Source organism: Notamacropus eugenii, chromosome 1 (genome assembly GCF_028372415.1).
Source record: "Notamacropus eugenii isolate mMacEug1 chromosome 1, mMacEug1.pri_v2, whole genome shotgun sequence".
In the NCBI taxonomy this organism is placed as follows: domain Eukaryota; kingdom Metazoa; phylum Chordata; class Mammalia; order Diprotodontia; family Macropodidae; genus Notamacropus; species Notamacropus eugenii.
In genome coordinates, this window is record NC_092872.1 from 594,961,961 (window position 1) to 594,987,701 (window position 25,741).

General features: G+C 37.5%; 1 protein-coding gene across 2 annotated transcripts in view; it reads left to right on the forward strand.

Moving 5' to 3' along the window:
- SLC24A3 (solute carrier family 24 member 3) overlaps positions 1 to 25,435 on the forward strand; it is a 769,449-nt gene extending 744,014 nt beyond the window's left edge. For both annotated transcript variants that reach the window (XM_072634553.1, XM_072634554.1), the window contains exons 16-17: positions 9,773 to 9,838; positions 10,837 to 25,435. In XM_072634553.1, coding sequence (XP_072490654.1) covers positions 9,773 to 9,838; positions 10,837 to 10,986 — 216 coding nt within the window. In that variant the 3' untranslated portion in view covers positions 10,987 to 25,435. The remainder of the gene's footprint in view (positions 1 to 9,772; positions 9,839 to 10,836) is intronic.
- Positions 25,436 to 25,741: the final 306 nt, after the last annotated feature.

Below are 25,741 nucleotides of genomic sequence, written 5' to 3' on the forward strand. Positions count from 1 at the left end.
ATGATACAGACATAGATGGCAGGTTTATCAAATTTACAAATGACACCAAGCTAGGAGGGACATCTAACACACTAAAAGGCAAATTAGAATTCAAATAGATCTTGACAGGCTGTAACTTTGGGCAGAATTTAATAAATTAAATCTAATGGGGATAAATGTAAAGTTTTATATGTAGATTAATGAGTCAACTAGGTGACACAGCAGATAGAGTATTGCACTTGGAGCCAGGAAGATCTGAGTCCAAATACTTACTAGCCGTGTGACTATATTCAAGTCACTTACCCTCTGCCTCAGTTTACTCATCTATAAAATAACAGTTTTAATAGCAATTCACAAGGAGTAGGATAATATTTGTCATATTAAGATAATATTTGTAAATTAACAAACAAGATAATATTTGTAAAATGTTTCTCAACCACTTTATAAGTGTTAGCTAGCTATTAAAAAAAGAACTTCATGTGTACAAGATTAGGAAAAGCATAACAAGAGAGCAATATGTCTGAAAAAGATTTAAGAGATTTAGTGGACTGCAAATTCAATATGAATTTACAATTTGATTTGGTAGTCAAGACGGAATCCATAAATAAGAACATGGTAGTTACAAAGTATTTTACCCACATATAGATTATTGTGTTCAGTCCTAGTTACAGTATTTTAGGAAAATTATCAGTAATATTGAGAGTGTCCAGAGAATAGTCAGGTTGATAAAGAGCTTTTATTTAGCTCATGCTATTGTCATGACTGAAAAGCAACTCAACCACAACAAAGAGAGGCCAGGCTGATATATAGCCTGGAGAAGAGAAAGCAGGGGAAATAAGAGATCTGTCTTCTATTATGTAGAAGAGGAACCAGATCCATTGTGTCTGGTCCACTGGGGCAGAACTAGGAGCGATGATTAGAAATCACAAAGAGGCTAATTCAGGCTTGCTAGAAGGAAAAACTTTCTTGCTAAGTTAAAACTGTCCCAAAGGTTCTCCCTCACCCAAGGTCATTGAGCAAACGCTAGATAAAGATTCATTTGGGGTATGAGAGTGGCGATTCTTTTTTTTTTAAATGGGTTGAACTAAATGGCCTTTGATGTCCCTTCCAATTCTGAAATTCTGGTACTGGACGATTGTGGTATAGTAGAATGAGCCCTAAACAAAACTGCTAGAGACCCAAGTTCATGTCTCAAGTCTAGTATACGCTAAGTGAGCCAAAGTCATTCTTTAATCCTCTCCTCATCTGTAAAATGAGGGGATGGGACTAAATGATCTTTGTGGGTGATGCTAACACTAGGATTTCACAAATATTGATGAGCATCCCAAATCAACTATTTTCCTTTCTGTAAAATGAGCATGAAAATACTTGCAATAGTGATCTGACAGAATTGTTGGGAGGAAAGCATTTTGAAAACTGTAAAGAACTAAATAAATCGAAATTTATGACAAAAATCATGATTTTAATCAGTGTTTCATGAAACACTCCAATTTTATGAAATGTCTATCTCTAGGCACCATTTATCCAATATTGATTAGAGGATGGCATTTTGTTTGGGGGAGCTAGGTGGCTCAGTGGATAGAGCACTGGGCTTGGAATAAGGAAGATTCATCTTCATGAGTTCAAATCCAGCCTCAAATGTTTATTAGTTCTGTGACCCTGGGCAAGTCATTTAGTCCTGTTTGCCTCAGTTTCCTCATCTGTAAAATGGGCTGGAGAGGGAAATGGCAAACCACTCCAATTTTTTGCCAAGAAGGCCTCAAATGGGATCACAGAGTCAGATATGACTAAAACAACTCAATAACAAAAATAATTTTGTGTTTAGACTTAGTTATTCATAAGAGATTAGGTAACTTTGTGCCTAGCTGTCAAAAGTGAACGCAACCCAATTCAGCAAAGTCACTTTAGAAATTATCCCATGATTGTGTTGATATAATAAAGATAGCTCAAATACATTTCCTTTATTCTTTTGTTTTCCAGTGATTTCAGTGAGATTAGTATATCTATCTATAGCAGTAGTTGTGGTAGTAGCTGGCCTATAAAATTAGAGTCAAGAAGACCTGAATTCAAATCCTGCCTCAGATACTTAATAACTGTGTGACCCTGGGCAAGTCACAGCCTTAGTTTCCTCATTTATAACATGGGGATGGTAACAGCACCTATCTTAGAGGGACTGTTGAAAGGACCGGATGAGATAACATGGGTAAAGTACTTTGCAAATCTTAAAGTGCAATATAAATGCTAGCTCCTCTTGGTAGGAATTCTATCATTAGCAGTAGCAATAATAAAAATGCCATTAGTGGTAATAATCATCATTAATAGTAGTAGGAGTAATAACTAACATACATACAGTACTTTAAGGTTCACAAAGTGTTTTACATGCCATCTCACTTGGTCCTCATAACAGGCCCTATGAGATGGGTGCCATTATTATTCTTATTTTATAAATGAAGTGACTTGTCCAAGGTCACATGGCTAGTAAGTATCTGAAGCTGGAGTTGAACTCATGTCTTGCTGATTCCACATCTACCACTCTAGTTTAGTAAATATGTGTTATATAGGTCCTTGTAATTTCCCATCAATTAATTCAAGAAGCATTTATTAAGTACCCTCTGTATTCCAGGCACTGTACTAAGTGCTGGGGACAAAAAGGCAACAAGCAGTTCCTGATCTTAACGGCCTTACGTTCAATCAGGGGGAACAATGTGTGCCTATATAAGGAAATATCAAATACATGAAAAGTAAACATAAAGTCATTAGAGGTGCAGAGGGGTGGTGGGAGAGGGGAATCTGAAAAGGCTTCATAGATTTCATTTTTGTCTTTATGTGCTCAGCCCTTCACCAAGTGTTGGGGACAAACTGGATTATTAATAAATATTTATTGATTAATTGACTAATTGAGATGGAATTTGAACTCTGAAGGGAGCTAGGAATTCTAAGAAAATGAGGTCCTGGAAGGACTTGCCTCCAAGGCAAGGACAAGCACTCCAGGGACAGGAGATAGGCAGCATGTTCAGAAACCCTGAGTCAGGAGACGGAAATCCACAAAAACACACATCAGCAATCAACAGATCGTGGGTAACTGAGCAATGGCAAAACTTTACTAGCTCCTTTGGTGTCTTCGTAACTAATGTCCAAATCATGGAAACAAAATCACGAGTCTACTTCAAGTAACACACAAGACTGTTAGGGGGAGACCATCCACAATAAGGTTTGGATTGACCTGTTGCTGTTTGTTCATTCTATAATGGACATACTCTTGAATTCTAAAGTATTTCCTCTCCTAAGACCTTCTTGAACAGAGCCTGTTAATAAGTGAAAATTTTTTATTAAAGTCTGATAACAGCTGGATTCCTTCTGGTTTTTAAGACTACTATTAATGACACAAGGATCTCCATTTGGAATCTGGCTAAAGACATCAGGGGCTGAAATGCCAGCACAGGAAATGCATTTCTCTACCAGACTTGGGTCAGCAGTCAATATATTGGTTGTAATGTGGGTTTCTTGAAGGATGATAACCCAAATGTTGACCCAAATTTAAATTAAACTTAAATTTAAATTCCACACACAAAGAACAGCAAGCCAGCCAGTTTGGCTGGATTCAAGAATGCATAAAGGACAAGCAATTAATTTGCAAAGACTCTAGAAAAGTAGGTTAGAGCCAAGTTGCAAAGGACTTTAAATGCCTGACAGAAGGGGTTATATTTGATTATATATGTGATAGGAGCCACTAGGACTTTTTGAGCACAGGGGTAAGAAGGCATGATAAGCCTGGGTTTTAAGAATATCACTTTTGCTGCTATGTTGAGAATAGATTGAAGAGGAGAGAGAGAGAATTGAGACAAGGAAATCAATTAGGCTATTACAATAGATTTAAATATTCCATCAAGCTCATGGAAGAACTTTTCATATTTTCATCTCGGGAAGACTAAATAGTTTTCCACATATCGCTATAGTACAGGCTTAGGTCCATTTAATGGTTTCCTAATGAAATGTCTCTGCTGATGAAGAATACCCCTTAAAAATAATGATCCAGTTTTAAAGTGCAAACCCATGTCTAAAACGAATGTTTCCTTAGATATTCTATTTTCCATGGGCAAAATAAAGTTTCCCATTAGTACTTTACCTTATGTAGAGAGTGACAAAGACTTCAACCCAAACTTTTCTCCCAAGAGTTAGAGTAGCTAGGATGCAGTAATTGAGGCTATGCCTACATAGGAACTCTGAATAGTTCTTTGCCTACCCCACCTGCTTTGTGTTTGTTACCAATTTTTGAGAGGTTTGCTTCCTACACCTGTACCTAATCTTAAAGGTCCTAGCACCAGGTGCAAAGAGAACTGTTCATTTCCTTTTCCTGGGTTCTAATGCTAAGAAATTAGCCTCTAAGTCTCTAAGAAGGCAAAATGAATGACCACCCATCAGGGATAGATGGTGTTCTTGGCTAGGCATAGGTTAAACCAAATGATCCTTTCCATCCCAGAGATTCTCTGATTCTGAGCCTTTATTAATCTAGGGACTTACCTCCCAAAACAATAGCATAATATAATAGGAACAACTCTAGACTAAGAGTTAAGAGCTGGGCAATATTAAACAGCACTGTGCCATATGGGAAGTTATTTCATTTCCCTGGGGCTCAGGCAGGCTGTATACATAAAATAAGGAATCCATGACCTATGATTGCTTTAGAGAACACATTGCTTTCAGCAGATGTGGTGTTAAAGTAATAGACGATTACAGTGCTAGCATGATTGACTTTCCATTAACAAGGGGTATATGTATATATGTACATATATCCATGCTTGAGGTTGTGAGTTTCTAGAGAGATTAGGACTACCTTGTTCATTCTCCTCAGCCCTCAGTAAAAGGGCTTACACATGACTAGAGCTCAAAGAATGTTTGTTGAGCTGAAATAATTGATTTAACCAGGTGACAGCAGTATCCCAGTGACTTGAAGTGATTTGTAATTCTTGGACTCACTTGGGGTTGTTGTTCAGTCATTCAGTCTGTGTCTGACTCTTGGTGACCCTGTGTACCATACTGTCCATGGGTTTTTTTTGGCAAAGATGCTGGAGTGGTTGGCCTTTTCCTTTTCCAGTGGATTAAGGCAAATAAGTTAAAAGATTTGCCTAGGGTCACCCAGCTAAAAGTCACATTTGAACTCAGATCCCCCTGATTCCTGGCCCAAAGCTCTATCCACTGAGCCACCTAGCTGCCTCCTATGTATATGTATATATATATATGTATATACATACATATATATGTATATACATATATATGTATATATGTATACATATGTATATATGTATATACATATATACATATATATGTATATATGTATACATATGTATATATGTATATACATATATATACATATATATGTATACATATGTATATATGTATATACATACATATATACATGTATATATATGTATGTATATATATGTATATACATACATATAAATTATAGCAGGTGAAAGACACTATGGGAGATCTGAGTTCAAATGTGATCTCAGATACTTACTACCTGTGTGACCCTAGGCAAGTCACACCCTCTGTTTGCCTTAATCCACTGGAGAAGGAAAGGGCCAACCACTCCAGTATTTTTGCCAAAAAAACCCCATGGACAGTATGGTACACAGGGTCACCAAGAGTCAGACACAGACTGAATGACTGAATAACCATAAATGAGTCCAAGAATTACAAATCACTTCAGGTCACTGGGATACTGCTGTGTCAGCCCAACAAACTTTCTTTTGAACTCTAGTCATGTGTAAATCCCTTTACTGAAGGCTGAGGAGAATGAACAAGGTAGTCCCAATCTCTCTAGAAACACACAACCTCAAGCATGGATAAGGCATCTTCTTTTCTCTTAATGGTAGAGTTAGGGACCAAAAGTTTTCTGCTTTGCTTTGGGTTATCATCCTTCAGAAAAACCACATTACAACCAACATATTGGCTGCTGACCCAAGTCTGGTAGAGAAGCATTTTTCCTGTGCTGGCATTTCAGTCCCTGGTGCCTTTAGCCAGATTCCAAATGGAAATCCTTGTGTCATTAATAACAGTCTTAAAAATCAGAAGGAATCCAGCTGTTGGAAAACAGTGAATATTGCCAGAGCTGCACCAGCTCACCTCAGGACTTTCTTCATCCTCTACTTATGGTTAAGGACCAATGTTCTTACTCTATTAAACTATAGAATCTCTGTGTCATCTCTGAGCCCCCCTGAGTAATTAAGAATGGGATACTGATCTACCCAGTTTTGGAAATGGACCGTTCTATTCTCAGACACCAGTTTTAAGAGCATCAGGAGATGCATTTAACCCTTTGAAGGAGGTGGGTATTATAGGAGAGAGTATATCAGGCTGGGGATCATAACATCTGGATCCTATTCTGTCTCCTGCCATCAAACAGCTTGAACAAGTCACTTTACTCATTTTCCCTCTCAAGGCTCTGTTTCTTCAATGTGAAATGACACAATTGACCTCTAAAGTCCCTTTCAGCTCTAAATTCTACAAATCTGAATGAGAACTATCCAAGTCAAGTCTTAGAAAGAAAATGTCTCTATTGAAACAATCTTTTGTAACATTCCGAATGGACTAGTTGTGGTCCAACAAAACTAGAATTTAGGAGGACCTGGATTTAAATCCCACCTTTGAAAATTAGTGGATGTGTGACCATGGGCAAGTCATTTAACATCTCTGATGCTCAGGCTACTCTCTAAACTTTATCTGCACAACTATAGACATTTGGCAATCTGTATCAGTGGTAGGAATTACCAGTCTAGGGAAGTCACATATACTTACAGATAAGTTATACCAAAGGGCAGGTAGGTGACACAGTGGATATAGTACCCAGCCTGGGATTCAAATGTGACCTCAAATACTTACTAGATGTGTGACTCTGGGTAAGTCACTTAACCCTGTTGCTTCAGTTTCTTCATTTATACAATAAGCTGGAAAAGGAAATGGCAAACCACGTTAGCATCGTTGCCAAGAAAACCCCATAAAGGATGTCATGAAAACATCAAATGAAAAATACTGTGAGAGTTTCCATTTAGGAGGCAGCTAGGTGGCTCAGTGGATAGAGCTTTGGGCCAGGAATCAGGGGGATCTGAGTTCAAATGTGACTTTTAGCTGGGTGACCCTAGGCAAATCTTTTAACTTATTTGCCTTAATCCACTGGAAAAGGAAAAGGCCAACCACTCCAGCATCTTTGCCAAAAAAAACCCATGGACAGTATGGTACACAGGGTCACCAAGAGTCAGACACAGACTGAATGACTGAACAACAACTCCAAGTGAGTCCAAGAATTACAAATCACTTCAAGTCACTGGGATACTGCTGTCACCTGGTTAAATCAATTATTTCAGCTCAACAAACATTCTTTGAGCTCTAGTCATGTGTAAGCCCTTTTACTGAGGGCTGAGGAGAATGAACAAGGTAGTCCTAATCTCTCTAGAAACTCACAACCTCAAGCATGGATAAGGCATCTTCTTTTCTCTTAATGGTAGAGTTAAGGACCAAAAGTTTTCTGCTTTGCTTTGGGTTATCATCCTTCAGAAAAACCACATTACAACCAACATATTGGCTGCTGACCCAAGTCTGGCAGAGAAACATATTTCCTGTGCTGGCATTTCAGTCCCTGGTGCCTTTAGCCAGATTCCAAATGGAAATTCTTGTGTCATTAATAGCAGTCTTAAAAACCAAAAGGAATCCAGCTGTTGGAAAACAGTAAATATTGCCAGAGCTGCACCAGCTAACCTCAGGACTTTCTTCTTCCTGTTTATGGTTAAGGACCAATGTTCATACTCTATTAAACTGTAGAATCTCTGTATGATCTGTGAGCCACACTGAGTAATTAAGAATGGGATATTGGTCTACCCAGTTTTGGAAATGGATCGTTCTATTTTTGAATACCAGTTTTAACAGCATCAGGAGATATATTTAACCCTTTGAAGGAGGTGGGTGGCATAGGAGAGAGAGCATCAGGCTGGGGATCATAAGATCTGGATCCTATTTTGTCTCCTTCCAGCCATGTGACCTTGACTGAGTCATTTTTCCTCTGTAGGCTCTGTTTCTTCAATGTGAAATGAGACAATTGTACTAGATGACCTCTAGGGTCTCTTTTAGCTCCAAATTCTATTCATCTGACAACTAAGTCAAGTCTTAAAATGAAAAGATCTCTATTGAAATAATCTGTTGCCCCGTTCACAATGGACTACTTGTGAATTCAAATGAAATTTTCCCACTGATTAATTAGCACAAAGTATTAGCACAAAGTATAAACGACTGTAAAATATCTGATGGCTTAGGGAAGTGCCTGGAATGCACTCCCTCCTCTTCCTCCTCCTCATCATAAGAGGCCGCTGTTAGAATGCCAAGTTTTCTTCAAAACCTCAGCTAAAATGCCTCCCTCTATACAAGGCCTTTCCTGATCACCTTAGCTGCTATCGCCTTCCCACAAAAATTTTCCCCAATTTATTTTGAGAACATTTCATAAATGCTTACTTTGAAAGTACTTTGATGTCAAGGATTATTTCATTTTTGTCTTTGTAGCCCCGGAACCTAAAGCGTCCGGCAAATAGTATGATAAAGTATGCTTAATCAATTCTTGTTGATTGAGAAAAAAATATATTTCTTAAGGAAAAAGAGCAATGGTTTGTGTATTTGCTATTCCATCTCTCAGGTCAAAGCTTTGCTTTGTACAAGTGGATCCATTTCCAGAATTCACTCCTTCCTCAACTTCCCTCTTAAAAACCCCAACTCCTTCAAACCCTTGATCTTGCCATCACCCACAAATACTCCACATCCATATTCATGAGCTCTTAAATTCCTTTATCTATTTTATTATCATTATGTTATATATATTTGATATATTAATTTTTTATATATTTTATGTAAATTTTTATTATATATTATATTATTTATATAATATAATTGTATATATTATATATTAACATATAAGATATAATATTAATAATTATTATTATTTTATATAGTATAACATAATATATATTATATTATATATATTATGTAGTGCCATGTAAAAAGAAAAAACTGTTTTTGGTCAGGGTTGGGGGAAGAGGTTCAGACCTGTGATTCTACCCAGATGAACTCTCAGTGTAGGAATTCCCTTCATGCACCTGTAACTTAACAGTCCTCAAATATTGCCTGGAGCATTGAGATGTTGCTGGTGGTCACACAACTGCTATGTGTCAGAGGGAACAACTAAAACCTCAGTATTCCTATGGTGCGGTCAGGTCCATCTCTACTATGCCATATCACCTATTTACATCATAAGAACATTCATTGAGTTTCTGAGGGCTAATCAAAAACACTCGCTAGTGAAGATCTTTCTAAAATCTCTACTACACTGGCTTAGTAAATACAACATTTGAATCTTTCTGTAATGATTGAACACCTTTGAGTTCTGCAGAATCATTTTCTGAACATCACTCAATATTATACAAGTCATCAATAGACCAACAGGTATTGACTGAGCATTTAATTTTGTGCCCAGGACTGTGCTAATAAGCACTCTCAGGGAAACATGAGAGAAGTCATTGAAATAGAACACAGAAGAGAATTCTGGTTAATTAAAGCTTTTGATTAATCTTTCTTCTCCTTGTCAAGGCTGCCTGCAGGAGGGTGTTGGAAGAGGTATAAAGACCATTCGCTTTTCTTTGTTTTTGGAAGATTCTTACAGACAATGCTATTTTAAAGTTGATGGTGTGCCAAGGAAAGGGAAAATGGCTTTTATCAAACCATGATTCAGTTTGAAATTCCTTCCTTACAGATTCGACTGAATAGCAGGGGACTGATCTACTCTGTTGGCTTGCTCTTGGCCTCGGTTTTTGTCACGGTATGTATATAACTTTCCAGTCAGTATTTTCATCTCTATGGACTGTTTCTCTTTATCTTCCCTTGACCCTTTCATGCCTATATTTGTTTGGATGCCTTCTGCTGAGGGCATTTTCCTTATGGCCTTGTGCTTCATGGTGTCTCGGTAGAATCTTATTCAAGACCCAGCCAACTTCCATTCTTTCCTGGAAATAGGCCCTGGCAACACACTAACAATCTTTTATCCTTGCCTGAAATAAAGCCAGGCCTCCCAGAGGGAAACAGTCTTGTCTCATGTCAGACACATACAACTTTATCAAGAAAATAGGCAAGTCACCCACTGAAATTTAAGACAGCACATTCTTATGTGTCTAGAAAGGTTGGGAGATGGTGTTCTTCAGTTAGTAGAATATTCTGGTTAACTGAGAGCAATCATGTATTGCACATACTGATGACCAATTCTTAAAGAATGAGAATGCAATTGATATGCTTAACATATGTGCTAAAATGATACTGAAAATAGTTTAGCCTTCCTTTGAAGATTCAGAAGGTACTTCAGGATATTGTAGGATCATGAAGTCAACACGATCAACTTCAACGATGGACACCATAAAGTTACAAGGTTGTACTGTATCTTCACTAAGCCTGTAAAAGTATTTTTTTAAACAAATATAATAAACATTCAGCTCAAACAAAGTATTTGTTGGGGTACCCACTACGTGCAATATACTTATGAATTTGTTGCCTAAAACTAGTAGAGTTCAGATAAAGATTCTGACTCTGCTTGTTTCAGTAGCAAATTAATGCTCGTTCTCCCAGACCGTGAAAGTGGGAATCAGGTTTCCAAGGTCATTTCAGTCTTTGGTTATTATGTGTGATTTGTAAGTCTTTGGTCATTTTATCATTCGTGATCCAAGAGAAGGATTTTCAAAGTAGATTTGCACTGATTCCACCCCAGGCTTTTCAGGCAGACACCATGCCTTCCCCATGCCAAAGCCAGCATTCTGTGTCTGTTTGTAGGTATTTGGTGTCCACATGAACAAGTGGAAGCTGGACAAGAAGTTGGGGTTCGTGTGCCTTTTCCTGTATGGCATCTTCTTGTGTTTCTCCATCATGACCGAATTCAACGTTTTCACCTTTGTGAACTTGCCTATGTGCAGGGAGCACTGATCCACTTGGCAAGGCTGAGGTGCCACTTCCTTCTTTTTTCTGTGCAATACTCAACATGGCCGGCACCCCCCCCAAGAGCATGGGGTGCTTCCAAAGGGCCGTGAAGTACAGTCTATCCTGCTCGCTGTTTTCCTCTCTGGTTAGCCCTGGCTCCCCTCCATTTTTCCTCTTTCTCACTCCCAACTTCCACCCTGTTCACCCCCATCGGGAAAACTCCTGTGCCGATGTGAAGATTTTTGGCACGTTCATATGATTTTTCAATCTTTATCTTTCCGAACGGTGACTGGGATCCTAGAAGCACTGGCTGCTACCTGGCACTGAGCCAGACAAAACTTGTTCCAATTCCTCCTCTTTTTTAAGTTATTTGATGGAAGACTAATCTAATTTATGACTTGAGATTGTGGGTGAAATAGAGAAGAGGTTGCATTGATTGTATGGGGTGTTTTTCTGAGGATAATTATGGGATTCTGGGTTTGGGATTCTTTTGTTCTTTTTTTTTTCCTTTTTCCAGAGAGCCTCTCTTACATCTTTTCCTCCTGCATTTTGGATTACCATCAGTGATCCAAAGGTCATAAGTGCAGTGTTTCATGGGAACTGAACCTCAAAGTACTACGGAGTATGAGTGGCTTTACTGTTTATTAAAAGGAATTGATGAGGCAACAGAGAATGACTTTTTTACTCGGAATTAGACATCTCTTAAAGTCTTATAGGAAACACAGTAGGGAAAGCACATTGGAGGGAAGACAACACTTTTCTGATGTCCATTATGGCCATCAATTTATTGTTAGGATATTTCTAGTTTTCCAAGCAATAGTTCCAGCCTGCCCGTCTGCCTGAGCCTTTGATGAGGGGAGCCCTGGCTCACACTATCTACAAGGTACCAGGTACAGTCTGTGTCATAAGCTCCCCTACCTAACTGGTGATTTCCTCTTGTTAGAATCACAGTCAGGGAGACCCAGATAGAAACAAAAGGCTTCAGACTTTTGTAAATGAGTTAGAGACACTGGTTTCTTTGAAAAGAAAGAAGCGTACTTTGCACAGACATTGTCCATGAAGTCGCAATTTGCCACTCAGTAATGAGTACACTGGACTCAGCCAGATTGCTAATGGGGGAACTTTCCTAACAGAACACTGCCAAGCTGATTCGCCTCTCCCTGGAGGGTCGGAGGGAGGACGAGAGGAACAGAGAGATGGCACTTCTTAAAATGCAGAATGTGTTCAATGAAGACTTGCTCATGAGCATAAGTTATTGTGAAAGTTTTTGCCAATCACTGCTCTTAATAGCCCTGCTATTTTGTATGATACTGTATTAATATGCAGAAAAATTCCACCAAGTTGAGAAACACCTATGCTTGTAACACTTGTATTTATTGAAACTGTAGACTTTCCCCATGCTGATTCTTGTATTTACTTTAAGCACTGATCACTTCGAATTCCTTCAGGACAGTCTTCTCTCTCTGCACCACCCACCTTCCACGCCCCTCCCCCCCATACACATTCTGGTATGAAATGTAATGGTATATTACAAATTGATGGAATGTCTTTGTCTATGGTACAAACAGTGGCCAATACTAGTAAATGAGAGTATGAGGCCTATTTTTTAAAGCAAAACAAACAAAAAAAGAAATCATTTATTTTTAATTGTAGCAGGAAACCTGTTCACAGAACTGATGCATTGATCGACTGTGTCGCGCATTTGCACTTGATTATTTGAGATTGGTTTTCTTGGATAGATAGTGTACAATAAACTTCTCTGATCCTTAGTCTTCATAAAGCACAACACATTACTTTCTATCCAGATCGGAATCCATTTGGCATTAACCAGTTTGGCACCAAATAGCAAAAGCTGTCATACTCATTATATGGACAAATATCTGCATCTGCCACTGCCCTCTGTATTGATTTACCCAGAAAGAGATGTATATAATTAGCTATCTTAAATAAACAAGATGGTGGTGACTGTGGCAGAATGCAGAAGTGAACAGCATGGATGATTGGATATCTTTAAATCATAAAGGAACTTTATACCCATTATCTTCTAAACTCTACTGTTACATGGCAGTATATTTAACATTGCACTCCATTTGTGTGGCTATGCAAATTGGAAATCATGTTCTAAATACTGATAAGATTTAGAACTTTTACTGTGTTCAAATAATCCATTTCATTTTATTCTGCCAGTATTTAGTCATGACATGATTCATGGTAATATCTCCCTAAAACTTTTTTCCAAAACAAAAACAACCTTAAGATCATCATTATAAAAAGCCATATTCACAACTAATGTAGATCTGGAGGAATAATTTCGCTAGGTTTTGAAGTGCTTAGGATGAATTCCTGGGTCAACTTCAACATTCAACCTGTTCCTTACCTAAAATTCAGTGTAGTTTAGTTGGAAAAGAAATAGTTGGGGGGGAAAAATGAACAAGGTTTGATTTAAGTGTTTATGCTACTGGTCTATCTAGCTAAATGGAGTCTAGCAAGACTGTTTAAAGCTTTCTCTGTGAAACAGCCATTATCTCACAGAAGCAATATGTGACTTGTTTTAGGAAATCGTCCAACCCGATGGCATCCCTATTACCTTTTGTTCAGTGTTTGCCATAAATGGTATCACTGTCACATCTGTGAATCTTAGAAGTAGTGTGTAAGTACTGTAGGTATTTCAGTTTCACTTGTTTGGAAAGGTGTAATTATCATTTTCACTGCCCCAGGCAAGCAGGAGCAGGAAACATGCCCTCACACCAACTTTGAAAAGAAATCAATTAGGAGTGAGAAGGGATCTAAAGACACTGTGGAGCAGCTGCTGAGAAGACTGGGGATGGGCAGGAAAGCAACGCAGGGGCAGGCTGGGGTTCTGGGGACATAGGAAGGAAGCTTACCATCTATTAGCTTCCTATTTTAACTAATTAATCTTACTAATTAGGTGCTAAACCAATTTATTTCTAGATTATGAACAAGTGCCCTCTAAATTTCAATGTCCTAAAGAAAAGCCCTATTGTACCCCAACCTCCAGTTACAGGTTTCCTGGTTGGTACTTATATGAACTATATATTAGAAGAATCCATATATTGGTTGTTACACTTTGAAGAATTTGTTCATTGACTCCTAAGGGTAGATGCTTGATATAGAGCTTGTTTTTGTCTAAATGTGTCTGCTGCCACTGTAAAACCATCAAAAACAATATTCACATGCTAAATCACTCAATGGAAAAATTTAGTGAGAATACCCATTTCCCACATTCCCAGGCTAACAGTGTTATCCTACAGTGTTCACACAAAGCAAAAATGAAAAGTTTAATTTTCCCATCTGAAAAAGTGACTGAGCCCACCTTCCCAGGAAACTTGAAAAAATCAACCACAAAAATTGCAGTCAAAATGTGAGCCTCTCTCTCCTATACAGTCTGAAGAGCAACCAAATAAGCAACTCACTAGGCTCACAATGTGAATATACCGTTATTTTTTGTCATCTCCTTAATTTGTTTGGGGAAGGGAAAGGGCAGGGGAAACCTTTTCAAACTCCTAAAACTGAGACTATTACCACAGAAAAAAATTCTAGAAAGATTGTTGAGGGATTTGCCTCCTTAAATGGCTATGACTACAAGCGAAACAATTTAGTAATTGCAGACAAGAGAGAATTCACATTGGCCACCATAAATCTTGGTTTTTCCTCCTAAGCAAGTCCTTGAGAAAACCCTAAAGAAACATGAGAACAGAAAACAAGCCAAAATCTAACTCGTTGTTTCTGAAGAACACAATGCTTTAATTTCTGTGCTTGGCCACCCTCACCCAAGCTGCTAAACCAAGTGTGGGACCCAGTAGCTAGCCCCTTCAGTGGTCACAAACATAGACAGTTGGATTTGGTCCCTGAGAAAGAATTAAGAAACTGATAGGACAAAGTTGATAGAGCGACTAAATAGCTTTTGCCCCTACCAAAGGAAAACTCTGTACCTGCATTTTTAGAAATAGTGCACTTTTTTGTAGATACATATTTTGTATTTACAACAGAAAATATGTGGGGGTGGAGGGTGGTTGGGTGACAGATGTTTTTTAATGATGTTTTTTTCTTGGCCTCTGTATTCTAAGCTGTCTACTTTAAGGCCACGAATATGCATGCTCCGGATTTCTGGTTTTATATGCTAAACAACCAATATTATAAGCATGTAGTTTGAGAAAATTCCCGAAGTATTTTTTGTTGGTTGGTTTTTGTTGGTGGTATTTTTTTAAAGAAAGTGAAAATTTAAGACAATGCAAGTAGTAACACATGCTATCTCAGTCAATTTGGGGTACATAAAACAGGGGTATTATCTAATTTACAGTGAATATATCAAGGGTAGTTTTATACCTTTACTTAATTGTTCATGAAAACATTCAGGTAGTAAGAATGAAAAATATGAGCTGGGTATTGTTTTGATGGTGTGGAGCAAATATGTTGCTCTGTGCCAGACACATTTACTAACTCTTTTCATGTCAAAGAATTGGGCGGATCCAATTAATTGTTCATTTCATCATAGTAACTACTCTGTAATATTTGTGACATATTAGTATTGTTTTGAACAGCATGGTCTGGAATTGTGAGTCTCATTCCCCCTTTAAATTCTCTAAGACAACATCACAAACACACACACACACACACACACACACACATATACTTCATAAAATGCCAAACCTCTGGATGAAAGCTCAAAACTTGGTCGATCATACTGGTTGTCTCTAAGCATCCAGACACATTGCATCATGTAACTATTGTTGTAGCATAGATTTTGAAGTCTTTTCTCATAAGGTTTGTATGTTCAGGACCAGTGATTCCATCAAAGTAGAGGACTTCCAGTATGGAAGCTTTCTCCCTCAATGCAGATCAGCAACTCTTCCCAAACTTAGCATCCTGGAGAATTTCCTAGGGCATTGAGAAGTTGAGTGATTTGGTCATGCTCATACAGCAACTGTGAGTCAAAGGCAAGACTTAAACCCAGGTCTTCCTGACCCAAAGCCAGCCCTCAGTCTACTACCACAAACTGCCTCTCCTCATAAGGTTGTAACCAATAAAAGCACAGTTCTAAATTCTTAGGAACTCTTTCCCAGAGCATCTTAGTGAAAGTAGGAGAGAAAATGGGAATTTATCCTGTGGAAAGATAGACCCACATAACTACACAGCATAAAATGATGATTTCCAATGTAGTAAAATTTTCAAAAGATGTCAGGACATTAAAATTCCACTACACCCTTTCCAATTGCTTATTCTTCAGCATGCGATGTCAAATGTTGTGAGAATAAGACTATTGAAGTTTATTAAGCATTCTTCAGAGGTAATGAGCTGTGTAGAACTACAAGTTTTCTTGCCTTTTTTTGTAAGAGGTTAAAGAGAAGATGATCTCTTTTAGGGTTTCCTATCTAAAAGATGGATAATTTCCCTACTTGGATTTTCATAAACAATTAACATGTACATAAAATTAAGCTTACATATGTACGTACAATTATGCTTGTATGTTAAATATTTTTCTACTCATTAGAAATGGAGTTTTAGATTAGTAAATTTCCCTTCCAGACCTAGGTAACAGAGAGTAGTTTAACCTTCATCTGGTTTTCTGGGTGTGGTGGAGCCCAGTAACTCTGGTTCAGTAGAATTTCCTACAGATCATGCAATGAAATGAGTCAAAGCTTGGGCTCCTGTGGATTCCTTGTGCTTATTTTTTTAAGGTAGGTTTCTTAAGAGGAATCCTAGAGCTCATAACTAAAAGGATAGTGTGTATTTGCATGAGAATAAGTTTTTGGTATCAGGACTCACCTTTTTTTTTGAAACAAGAAAAAAACCAAACTGCATTCTCAGGTTCATCATGGCTTTATTTTTGCGAACAGATGTTTTGTTTCAAAATCACAGCTGGTGAAGGTAGTCCTGTTTTTCAAATGCTAAATACCAAACCATTATGCCATACTTGTTAATATTCCTCCAGGCTTCCATGTACTTGAAAGAAAATATTTACTGTGGTTTGTTTCCAGAAATATTTAATCAGTCTACAGTTTCTAAGCAGGTAAGATATCATTTCCTTGCAATTTTTTCTTGCTGAAGCATTGGTAATATTCTTCTCTTGTTGCTAAAAAGTTAAATATTCTTTTCTATTTATGTTAAACTATCCTGTTTATCAAAATTATTTCACTTATTCTACCTGAGGCAGATCATGCATGTATAGATTTATAAGAAAATGGATATTTAGTATAGATCTTTCCTTGTTTCTCAATGAGGCCTGCAAATCCAATCGAATCCAACAAATATTTTTTTACATGTCTATTATGTTCCAGGCATGGGGTAGGAAAAGACAAGCCAAAATATAGTCCCTGCCCTAAAGCAGCGTCTATTCTACTGTGAACTGTAGCATTATTCCCTTGTGGGAAAAGAAAGTATGGTCCATTCTTGATTATTTATATCTTTAATTACTAAAATATTAAATTACCATCCCTTTATATAGAATTGTACAAACACATTATGACCATCTTAATACCATCTTCTTTGACAGAAACCTACCCTTCAAGTTTGTTGTGTTTAGGGGAGGCTAAGGGGGGGACAGTCACAAAGAGAGGAGTATTATGAAGACATATAAAAGGCAAAATTGCAGTAGACTGACTTCTGAGCAAAGATATAGAGCATTTCATTATCAGTTTAATTCACGTTGGAAAATATTTGGACTTAAGCTATTGCATAAGGCATTCAGATGAATCACAGGAAAACTTTCTTGTTTACATGACATAACCACTTATATTTTTCTAATCTAAGATGGTATGCTCATGTTAACCTATTTGGCAGGGATGTTATGATTCCATGACAAAATAAATAGTTTGTATGAATGACCATGTGTTCATGATCAAAATGATTCACAAAGTCATGAGGTACTTTGTCTTTCCATTGATGAAGATGTCTTAAGAACAGTAGACATACCAGACACACATACCCTGCTGCTCAGAAAGCTTAGTAGTAGGGCAGATGAAAAATTGAAAAGGATTTTTTCAAACATGAAGTAAGGAAAGATAGAACTTTGTAGCTACAGGTGGTCTGCCCATAATTCAAATGTGTACCATGCAAGCGTACCGCCCAAATGGCCTTGCCTACTATATAGAGAAGTCTTAAGTACTGAGATACAATGATGTGATCCATATTACCATTTGTTCTGTGTCAGGTAGAAATGAAAATGAATTTATTTAGTTAATGCTATGTATCAGCAAAGGATTTTTTTTTTCTAGCAGAGGTCTTTTAAAGCAGAATATAATGTCATCAGGCCTGGCTTAGCCTTCTGCCTGAAGGTACGATGATGAACTAGGTCATCCATAAAAGTCCCTTTGAGCCCTAAAATACTCTGATGATTTCCTTTTCCTTAAGAGTGGCATATTCCCTGGGAGAAAATCTACTCCTAGAAAATTATTGCCAACCTGAGAAGTTGATCATCATAAAATTACAATCTCCATGAGTTATTTTGATTTCCATGGGCCAAAGTGATACAGGTAATCTTTTGAATAATCCTCCAATTTCCCTATTTCCTAGAGCATTCATAATGGCAGTCTTTCAAAAAAAAAATAAATGCAACAACAAAAAAGGCAATAAAAGATTTCTATTCCTAGAAATTCTATGGAGAAACCTAGATCAGTTAAAAATCATGTGAATCCAACCAGAAAAGTTTGTACCTAATGTGCCTTTGAATGGAAATGGAAATAAATTTTAAAATAATTTATAGGGTTTTTTTTTTAAAGAATTTATCCAAGAGTATAACACTGACCAAAATTTTTAACTCTTTTTATTTTTTTTTTACAAAAGGAATTATGTTCCTTAAATATTTTAACACTAGTTGACAGGCTACTTATAACACACCACTTACTGTTGTATACACTAATTCCAAGACAAGACTATGTCTAGAGCCAGTAGTTAGTTTTCTCCTGTGCATTCTCAGGGAAATTGATGTCAATTACATTATAATTTCTTCTCAGAGTTATTACTTATCATTCAGCAGGTCTGGAAAGTAATCATCTTCCCCCTCCTTTCCCTTCTTCTCTTTAGTACCACATGCCTCACTGAAGATTGTGCTGATACACCTCAATGATATCAGCTTTGCAGATTTTTTCCATCTTTCCAAGATGAGTTTACTGTACTTGAGCACTGAGTTAAAGGTACCCAAACAGAAAATACTGTTACTTGGTGCTGATAATCAGCCCAGGCATAATAGTGATTGTTTCTATGAAGAATTGAAAGTGGATATTGGTATAGGTAGATAGCTCACTTAAAAGCAGCACAGTGTGGGTTAAGAAGGGAGAAAATTTTATGTACTAGTTCATAATGGCTGGATAGGCATGGTAGCAATAAAAAGATTCCTCTGCCCTTGAATGCAGGCATTCAGTGAGGACTGCGTGGTAGAATAGAAATAGCAATGGCCTGGGCATCTAGAGACCAGGGTGCTTGTCTGCAACTAACTAGATCTGCCACTAACCGTATAACCTTGGGCAAGTAATTTTATTTCCTGGAGTTCTATTTGTGAGTTATTTGTGTAGAGCTATCTCTATGCTCCCAGAGACGTGCATGATAAAGAAGATAGAGGTACACAATGGTTAACATGTAGTTTAGAATCACTAGTACACTTGTGCTTGGAATTCTGTTGTCATTGGACCTTATATTTTTGGCAATTCTCTTTAGAAAAAGAGACCTTTGCCAGAGTCTTATCCTATATTAATCTCAGGGAAAACTACTAGAGTTTCAGGAGCCAAAAACTGGACTCCTTGTTTTAAAAGGGATTGGGTGAATTCATTCCCCCACATTGCAAACATATGGCATTTTTAATCACTACTACTCAGCAGTTGCGGAGTCCCTGAGAAAAGAATGCCCAAGGCAGCTCCTCTATTTTTGAATAGTGTCAACTTGTGGAGCAGGATCTGGGACAGTTTCTCATGTGCATGGAAGTGAATTGAGAAGACTGAATTCTTGGAACCAAGAGGCAAGGTCAAGCACAAAGTCACTTTTTCCCTTGATTTTTAATGCATCACAGGCCCAATGATTTTTAAAAGTTTGTTTCTAAGTCCCAGGAATAATTATTGAAAAGACAAAAGTAGGTCTGAGAGTTGAAGAGTGAATCTGCTAGTTCCTTAGCCCTATAGGACACAATTTACCCAATTTAGCAACATAATCATACTGAATGATGCGTCACAGAGAGGGTACCATTTTGAAAAATTGACAATCCATTAGAAAGTTCTTTATATATTATTTTTCCTAAAGAAAATAAGGTCTTTAAGCCATGACATTTGCACTGTATGCAAATACAGTATTTGACCACTACTTTAAGGGGATCCCAGTATAATTTATTATACATCATAAAATTCTGATTACCATAAAGTACAGAGGTATACCAATAGCCTACTTTTGACCAACCAAAGTGAGAAGAGCACAACTATACCTGTGCTTTAGCGTAGTGGCATCCTAATATTAGATAACAAAGCTATTATCTTCACTATTCTGAAAGACCAATCATCATATAGCAAACTATGGGCCAAAATGGGCATCTAATATGAGCTTGTCTTCTCTAGCAGATTTTAATTCTGATTTTTAGAGATTGAGATAAATCAAAATTTATATTCGGCTACACCATACCTAATATGATTAAAGTTTTTAAAAAGCAAAGCTCAATGATAGCTGGCTGCCAACAGAATAAGAAAGGTAATCTATAGCCAAGATGGTAATGAATATCAGCATTTAGAATAGCTCTGTGTATGTGTGCATGTGCATGTGTGTGTGTGAATAGAGATCGTTCCTAGAAAATTTTCTGTTATTCCTAAATATTGGATTTCAATCTCATCCCATGTCTAAACTGTCTTTATATTACCCAGTAACATTTCTAACCTGTTCTTTCTATGCTACATTTGTTTTGTCCATCTCCTTACCATGCATCTGCATACCAGCCTTCATTTCATCTCCTGTGCTGTCTTAGTTTCTGCCCCTCAGACCCCCCAACTCTGACAGTTAAGCTTTCATGTTGCTTGGAATCAGTCCTTTAAACCATGTCCTGGCCATCTCCATACCATGATACTTTGCATACCAGATTCCCTGCACCCGCCCCCCAAAAAAACCCACTTCCTTTTATGTGCCATCCTCCTAATTTTAAGTTTCAGGAACAATCGTGCTTACATTTGTATCCCCAACATAAATAAAAAACAAGAAATGTATACCATGTTTATATATTTTTTATGTGTTTGCAGAACTAGATAATTTAAAATAGGATGAGCTGATGTAATGCATTATTTTCCTAGTGGAGATGTTATATGTTAACCACAATTACCCTAGCAAAGTACTCTGGTCCTGAAATCTAAAGACTTATTTGGGTCCTAGCTGTGTCATTTACTACTTGGGACACCTTAGACAAGTCATTTCCCTTCTCTGGACCTTAATTTCCTCATCTGTAAATAGAGAAATTAGACCAACTGATCTCTAAGGACCATTCCAGTTCTAAATCTTATGAATTTCTAGAATTTGAGTACAACTCAATTCAACAAACTGTTATGAAGAGCTGACTGTGGTCAAGTCACTAGGTTGACAAAGACAAAAGCAAAACAGTTCCTATCCTCAAGAAATTTATATTCTATCAGAGAGAAACCTATCAAATTAACTATTTTCATTTGTCTACTTGCCTCACACTTCTTACTAGACCACTCTGGGCAGATGTGTGATACACACTGGAAAAGAGGGCTGAATTGGGAATTAGAGACTCAAGGTTTGGATCCTGGCTCAGACACCTACTACCTTTGCGAATTTGTGAACAAGGCATTTATCCTCTCTGGGACTAAGTTTCTCATCTGTAAAATGGGATAGATGTTGTCTAAAGTCCCTTGCAGAGCTTTGAAAATCAATGATGCTTCAAGCATCATTATTGGTACTAGAGCATTTTTCTCATATACTGGGTTGCCTCTTGTTCTGAGATCCTATTATCTGCTTTCTGCCTTGCATAGAAATTCTACTCAGTTTAGCATCCCAAATTTAAGTTCTGGAACTTCAAAACATAAGGATTGGAAAACCCTCCTGATACTTTCCAAGACCTCTTACCGGTGCCTCCCCCCCTCACCAAGCGAAGGGTCTGCTTAGGTGATATTTCTGTATTTGTATCAGGCATTTCACTGGTTAAACATAAGCCTGTTTTCTCATAGGCATCACTTCAAAAGATATGCAGTGAATGCAACTGTGATGAAACAGTCCTCCACCCAGTTTTGCAGCTAGACTTGCCAAAAGTTCAGCAATCAGCATTTCCCTGATAAGCCCCTGATGCTTTCACCACCCCTCCCCTCTCCAGTGACATGCTGGGTGCTATCAATGAGAATCAGTTGTCTGAAGAAATAAACGAAGAGTACTATAGATTATTTTAATGACTACTTGGGGAGGGGGGGGTAGATGGTGAGGGGAAACACACATATTTGCAAAGTCATGATACATAAAAATATTTTACATCAGCCCCTGAAATATTTGCCCCACTCAAGACAATGCAAACCAATTTGCTGATATGCCTCTCTTCCTAAGGAGGTCAATGACTTTTATAGTTTGTTATATGGATGGTACATTACAGAAACCACCAATCAGACTACAGATTAGTAAAAGAGACACATTACAAGAGGGAGAGAACCAATTCTAGTGAAGTACAAAAATTAGCAATTCGTTCAGGAAAAACTTACAATTTAATGAAGCAGATCTCCACCAGAAGTAAATAATGACCTCAGGGGAACTCATTTGTATCCTAATGTTTCTCCCAGAAAAAGATCACATCAAATCTTCAAGAACAACCCACCCATTTCTTTTTTAAAAAATAAAATGCAATTTCCTTTCAATTATCAAGCATTTTCTCTTCCCCTCCCCCATTCACTAAGAAAAAAAGGAAGGGGGAGGGAAAAAGAGATGGGGAAAGAGAGGGGGAAAGAATGAGGAAGGAAGGAGAGAGAGAGGAAAAATGGGAGGAAAACAGAAAAAGAAGAAAAAGAGAGAGAGAGAAAAGAAAGAAGGATGAGAAAGAAAGCTCTTGCATCATAAAACTATAGTCTAACAAAACAAATTCCCCACACTGGCCATGTCCAAAAATGCATTTCTCCTATTACATATTAATTCATCAGCTTTCTGTCATGAAATATTAAACACTTTGGAAAGCAATTTGGAATTATTCCCCAAAAGTTACCAAACTGTGAACGCTCTTTGACCAAGCCATATCACTTCTATACTCCATCCATTTCATAATGAATTGCCTTAGAAACTGGAAGATGAAGAGAATCTAATCAGAAAAACACATCCACCGAGAATACTGAATGCATTTAGATGTGACCAATAGACAGAGAGATTTCTCAACATCTTACAGGTATCATAAATGATTTGGATTTTTAAAAAAATGAAAGGTAACACATCAGTCTTCTTTCCATTTTTGACATTTCAGTTTCTTTTTTCTCTTTCTTAAATGTCCTTCCCATTTTCTTCACCTCAACCCCTCCAAAATAAACAACAGAAAAATTTCCAGGAATTTGGTCCTTTGAAATCCTGCACGTGGGGATGGGGTGGGGTGGGGTGTGGTGCGTGCGTGCGTGCGTGCGTGCGTGCGTGCGTGTGTGTGTGTGTGTGTGTGTGTGTGTGTGTGTGATGGAGAGAGGGAGAGATAGAGAAGGATGGGGGGCAGGGGGGATCCTATATAGAAAGATGTATTTCACATAGCAAATAGTGCTAGTAACTAGGAATGACAATAACAGCAGTTTTCTGTAATTAGAGTGGGCAAGTTTCACAGGGATAGCACACAGGCTGGGATCTGTCAGAAGTGATATTTGGGACACAGCTGGATACCTTCAAGATTCAGTGCCAGTAGCATAGACAGGAAGTTGGGGGCTAGGGGGAGAAGAACAATGAATCGAAGCACTGGAGATGGGGAGGCTGAGAGCATTTCCTAACCTAGAGGATGCTCCAAGTCATCTGCTGCGTGGGCATCACCAAATACCGCCAACTGAACTAGAGTGAGAATTAGGTTCTTCCCTAACTAGTACTGAAAAAGATGGTGACAGAGGAATCGACTTCACAGATTGCTACTGAGGTAGTCATAGGGAGATCAGACATCTGGTTCAAACTTTTGAAAACTTACATACTCTCCATACCTCTCTGCTCCACATCCTTCTGTCTAATAAAAACATTAATGAAGCCCTATTTTAGATACAAAAGTCAAAAAAGATGATTATCTTAGAAGGAAGAAAAAAAGGAAATTATCCATTTTATTGTGTAAAAATAAAATATTAAATATGGTTTTGAAGAATACATTACACTATAAGTAAGGAAGAGATACTAAAAAAAGGAAGGAAGAAAGAAAAAGAAAGAAAGAGGAAGGGGAAAAAGGAAGGAAAGAAAGAGAAAAATAATTTTGATCCATATTGTTCTATGAGTATTAGCTACGGTTCAACACCATTGGGATAAAATTGTGGCTTCTAAATGTACTCAGGACTCATAACCCAACTAAGTATGGTTCAAACGTTTAAGGGTGAATGTAAGTCCTGTTTTTGTTTTTCTTATGCTAATGGATAATGGTGATTGGAATAAGATTACAGATCGAATTAGTACAAAAGGAAGTATGAGAATACATTTGATATCCTAGGAGTTGTTCTGAAAAGCTAGCCCTTTTCTCCCTCCACATACTTTTTGGGGGTTAACCTTGCTTCATTCTCAGTATAATCCTAACAATTGTGAGCATGCATAGCTTTGGATGTTACCACATTACAGGGAGCACAACAATAAAGGCAGAACGGAGTTATGTTTTGCACTCAGTTCAGAGTCAAGCTGTAACCCTTTCTGAGTTTGGCCTGTTGAGTACAAAAGGTGCCATGATGCTTCCTGCTACGGCAGAGAATGTGTAGACGCAAAATGCCCATCCTGTTATTATTCGTGTACAGACTCTGGGATTCTGCAGTTTTCAAAGGGACAGAGAAATTAAAAGTTATAAAGAGGCTTTATTCTATAATAGGTTGTGAGTTTTGTCCCCTTCATGTGGTTTTGAATTGTACAAATGGTGAAGCCACAGGAAAAAAAGATTTGTTACCTTTTTAACTGAGTTCAGCTAATTTTGTCATTCTTGTATAAGTATTATTAATTGTTTGTCTTTCTCCATGTTTGTTTTGCAATTTGTTGTAAAGTACTACGTACAACTTGTATGCAGAGCTGTCCCAATTGCCTGTGTTAGTTAGATCTTTAACAGAACTGAGAGCATGCATTTCTCTGTTTTCTGATAACTTTATGAATTTAGATACTTGTATTTCTGTGTTTTAAAGTGTTATAACTATTGGTAAACATGCAAAAATAATGACACTATTGTCTAAGGAAAAACAAAAAAAAGTTTTATTAGATTCAATTATTTTACATGGTTTTTCATTTGATTTGATAACGTGTGAGCTGTCTACTCAAAAATAATACAGAATTTATGAATAAATCAGCTCTCTTTGGCTCTAACTTAAATCCCGAGGGCCTGTGACATGATAAAATCAGAGTGGATTGGGAAGCAACTGCTGGTCAAGTAACAACTTTCTGGTTTTGAGTTTGGAAGGATCAGATAAGGAAACCAAGACCCTGGTGATACTTTATAAACTCTCCCACTATTTTAGAATTATAATAGAAAACTTAAAGCCATTAGTATATCAGTCTCTGCCCTCTGGAAGTTTACAGGCAACCCTTAACTTTTAAACTTTGCCCCTAAATAAGTTTATAGATTTAGAGATGGATATAGTCTTTGAGTTCA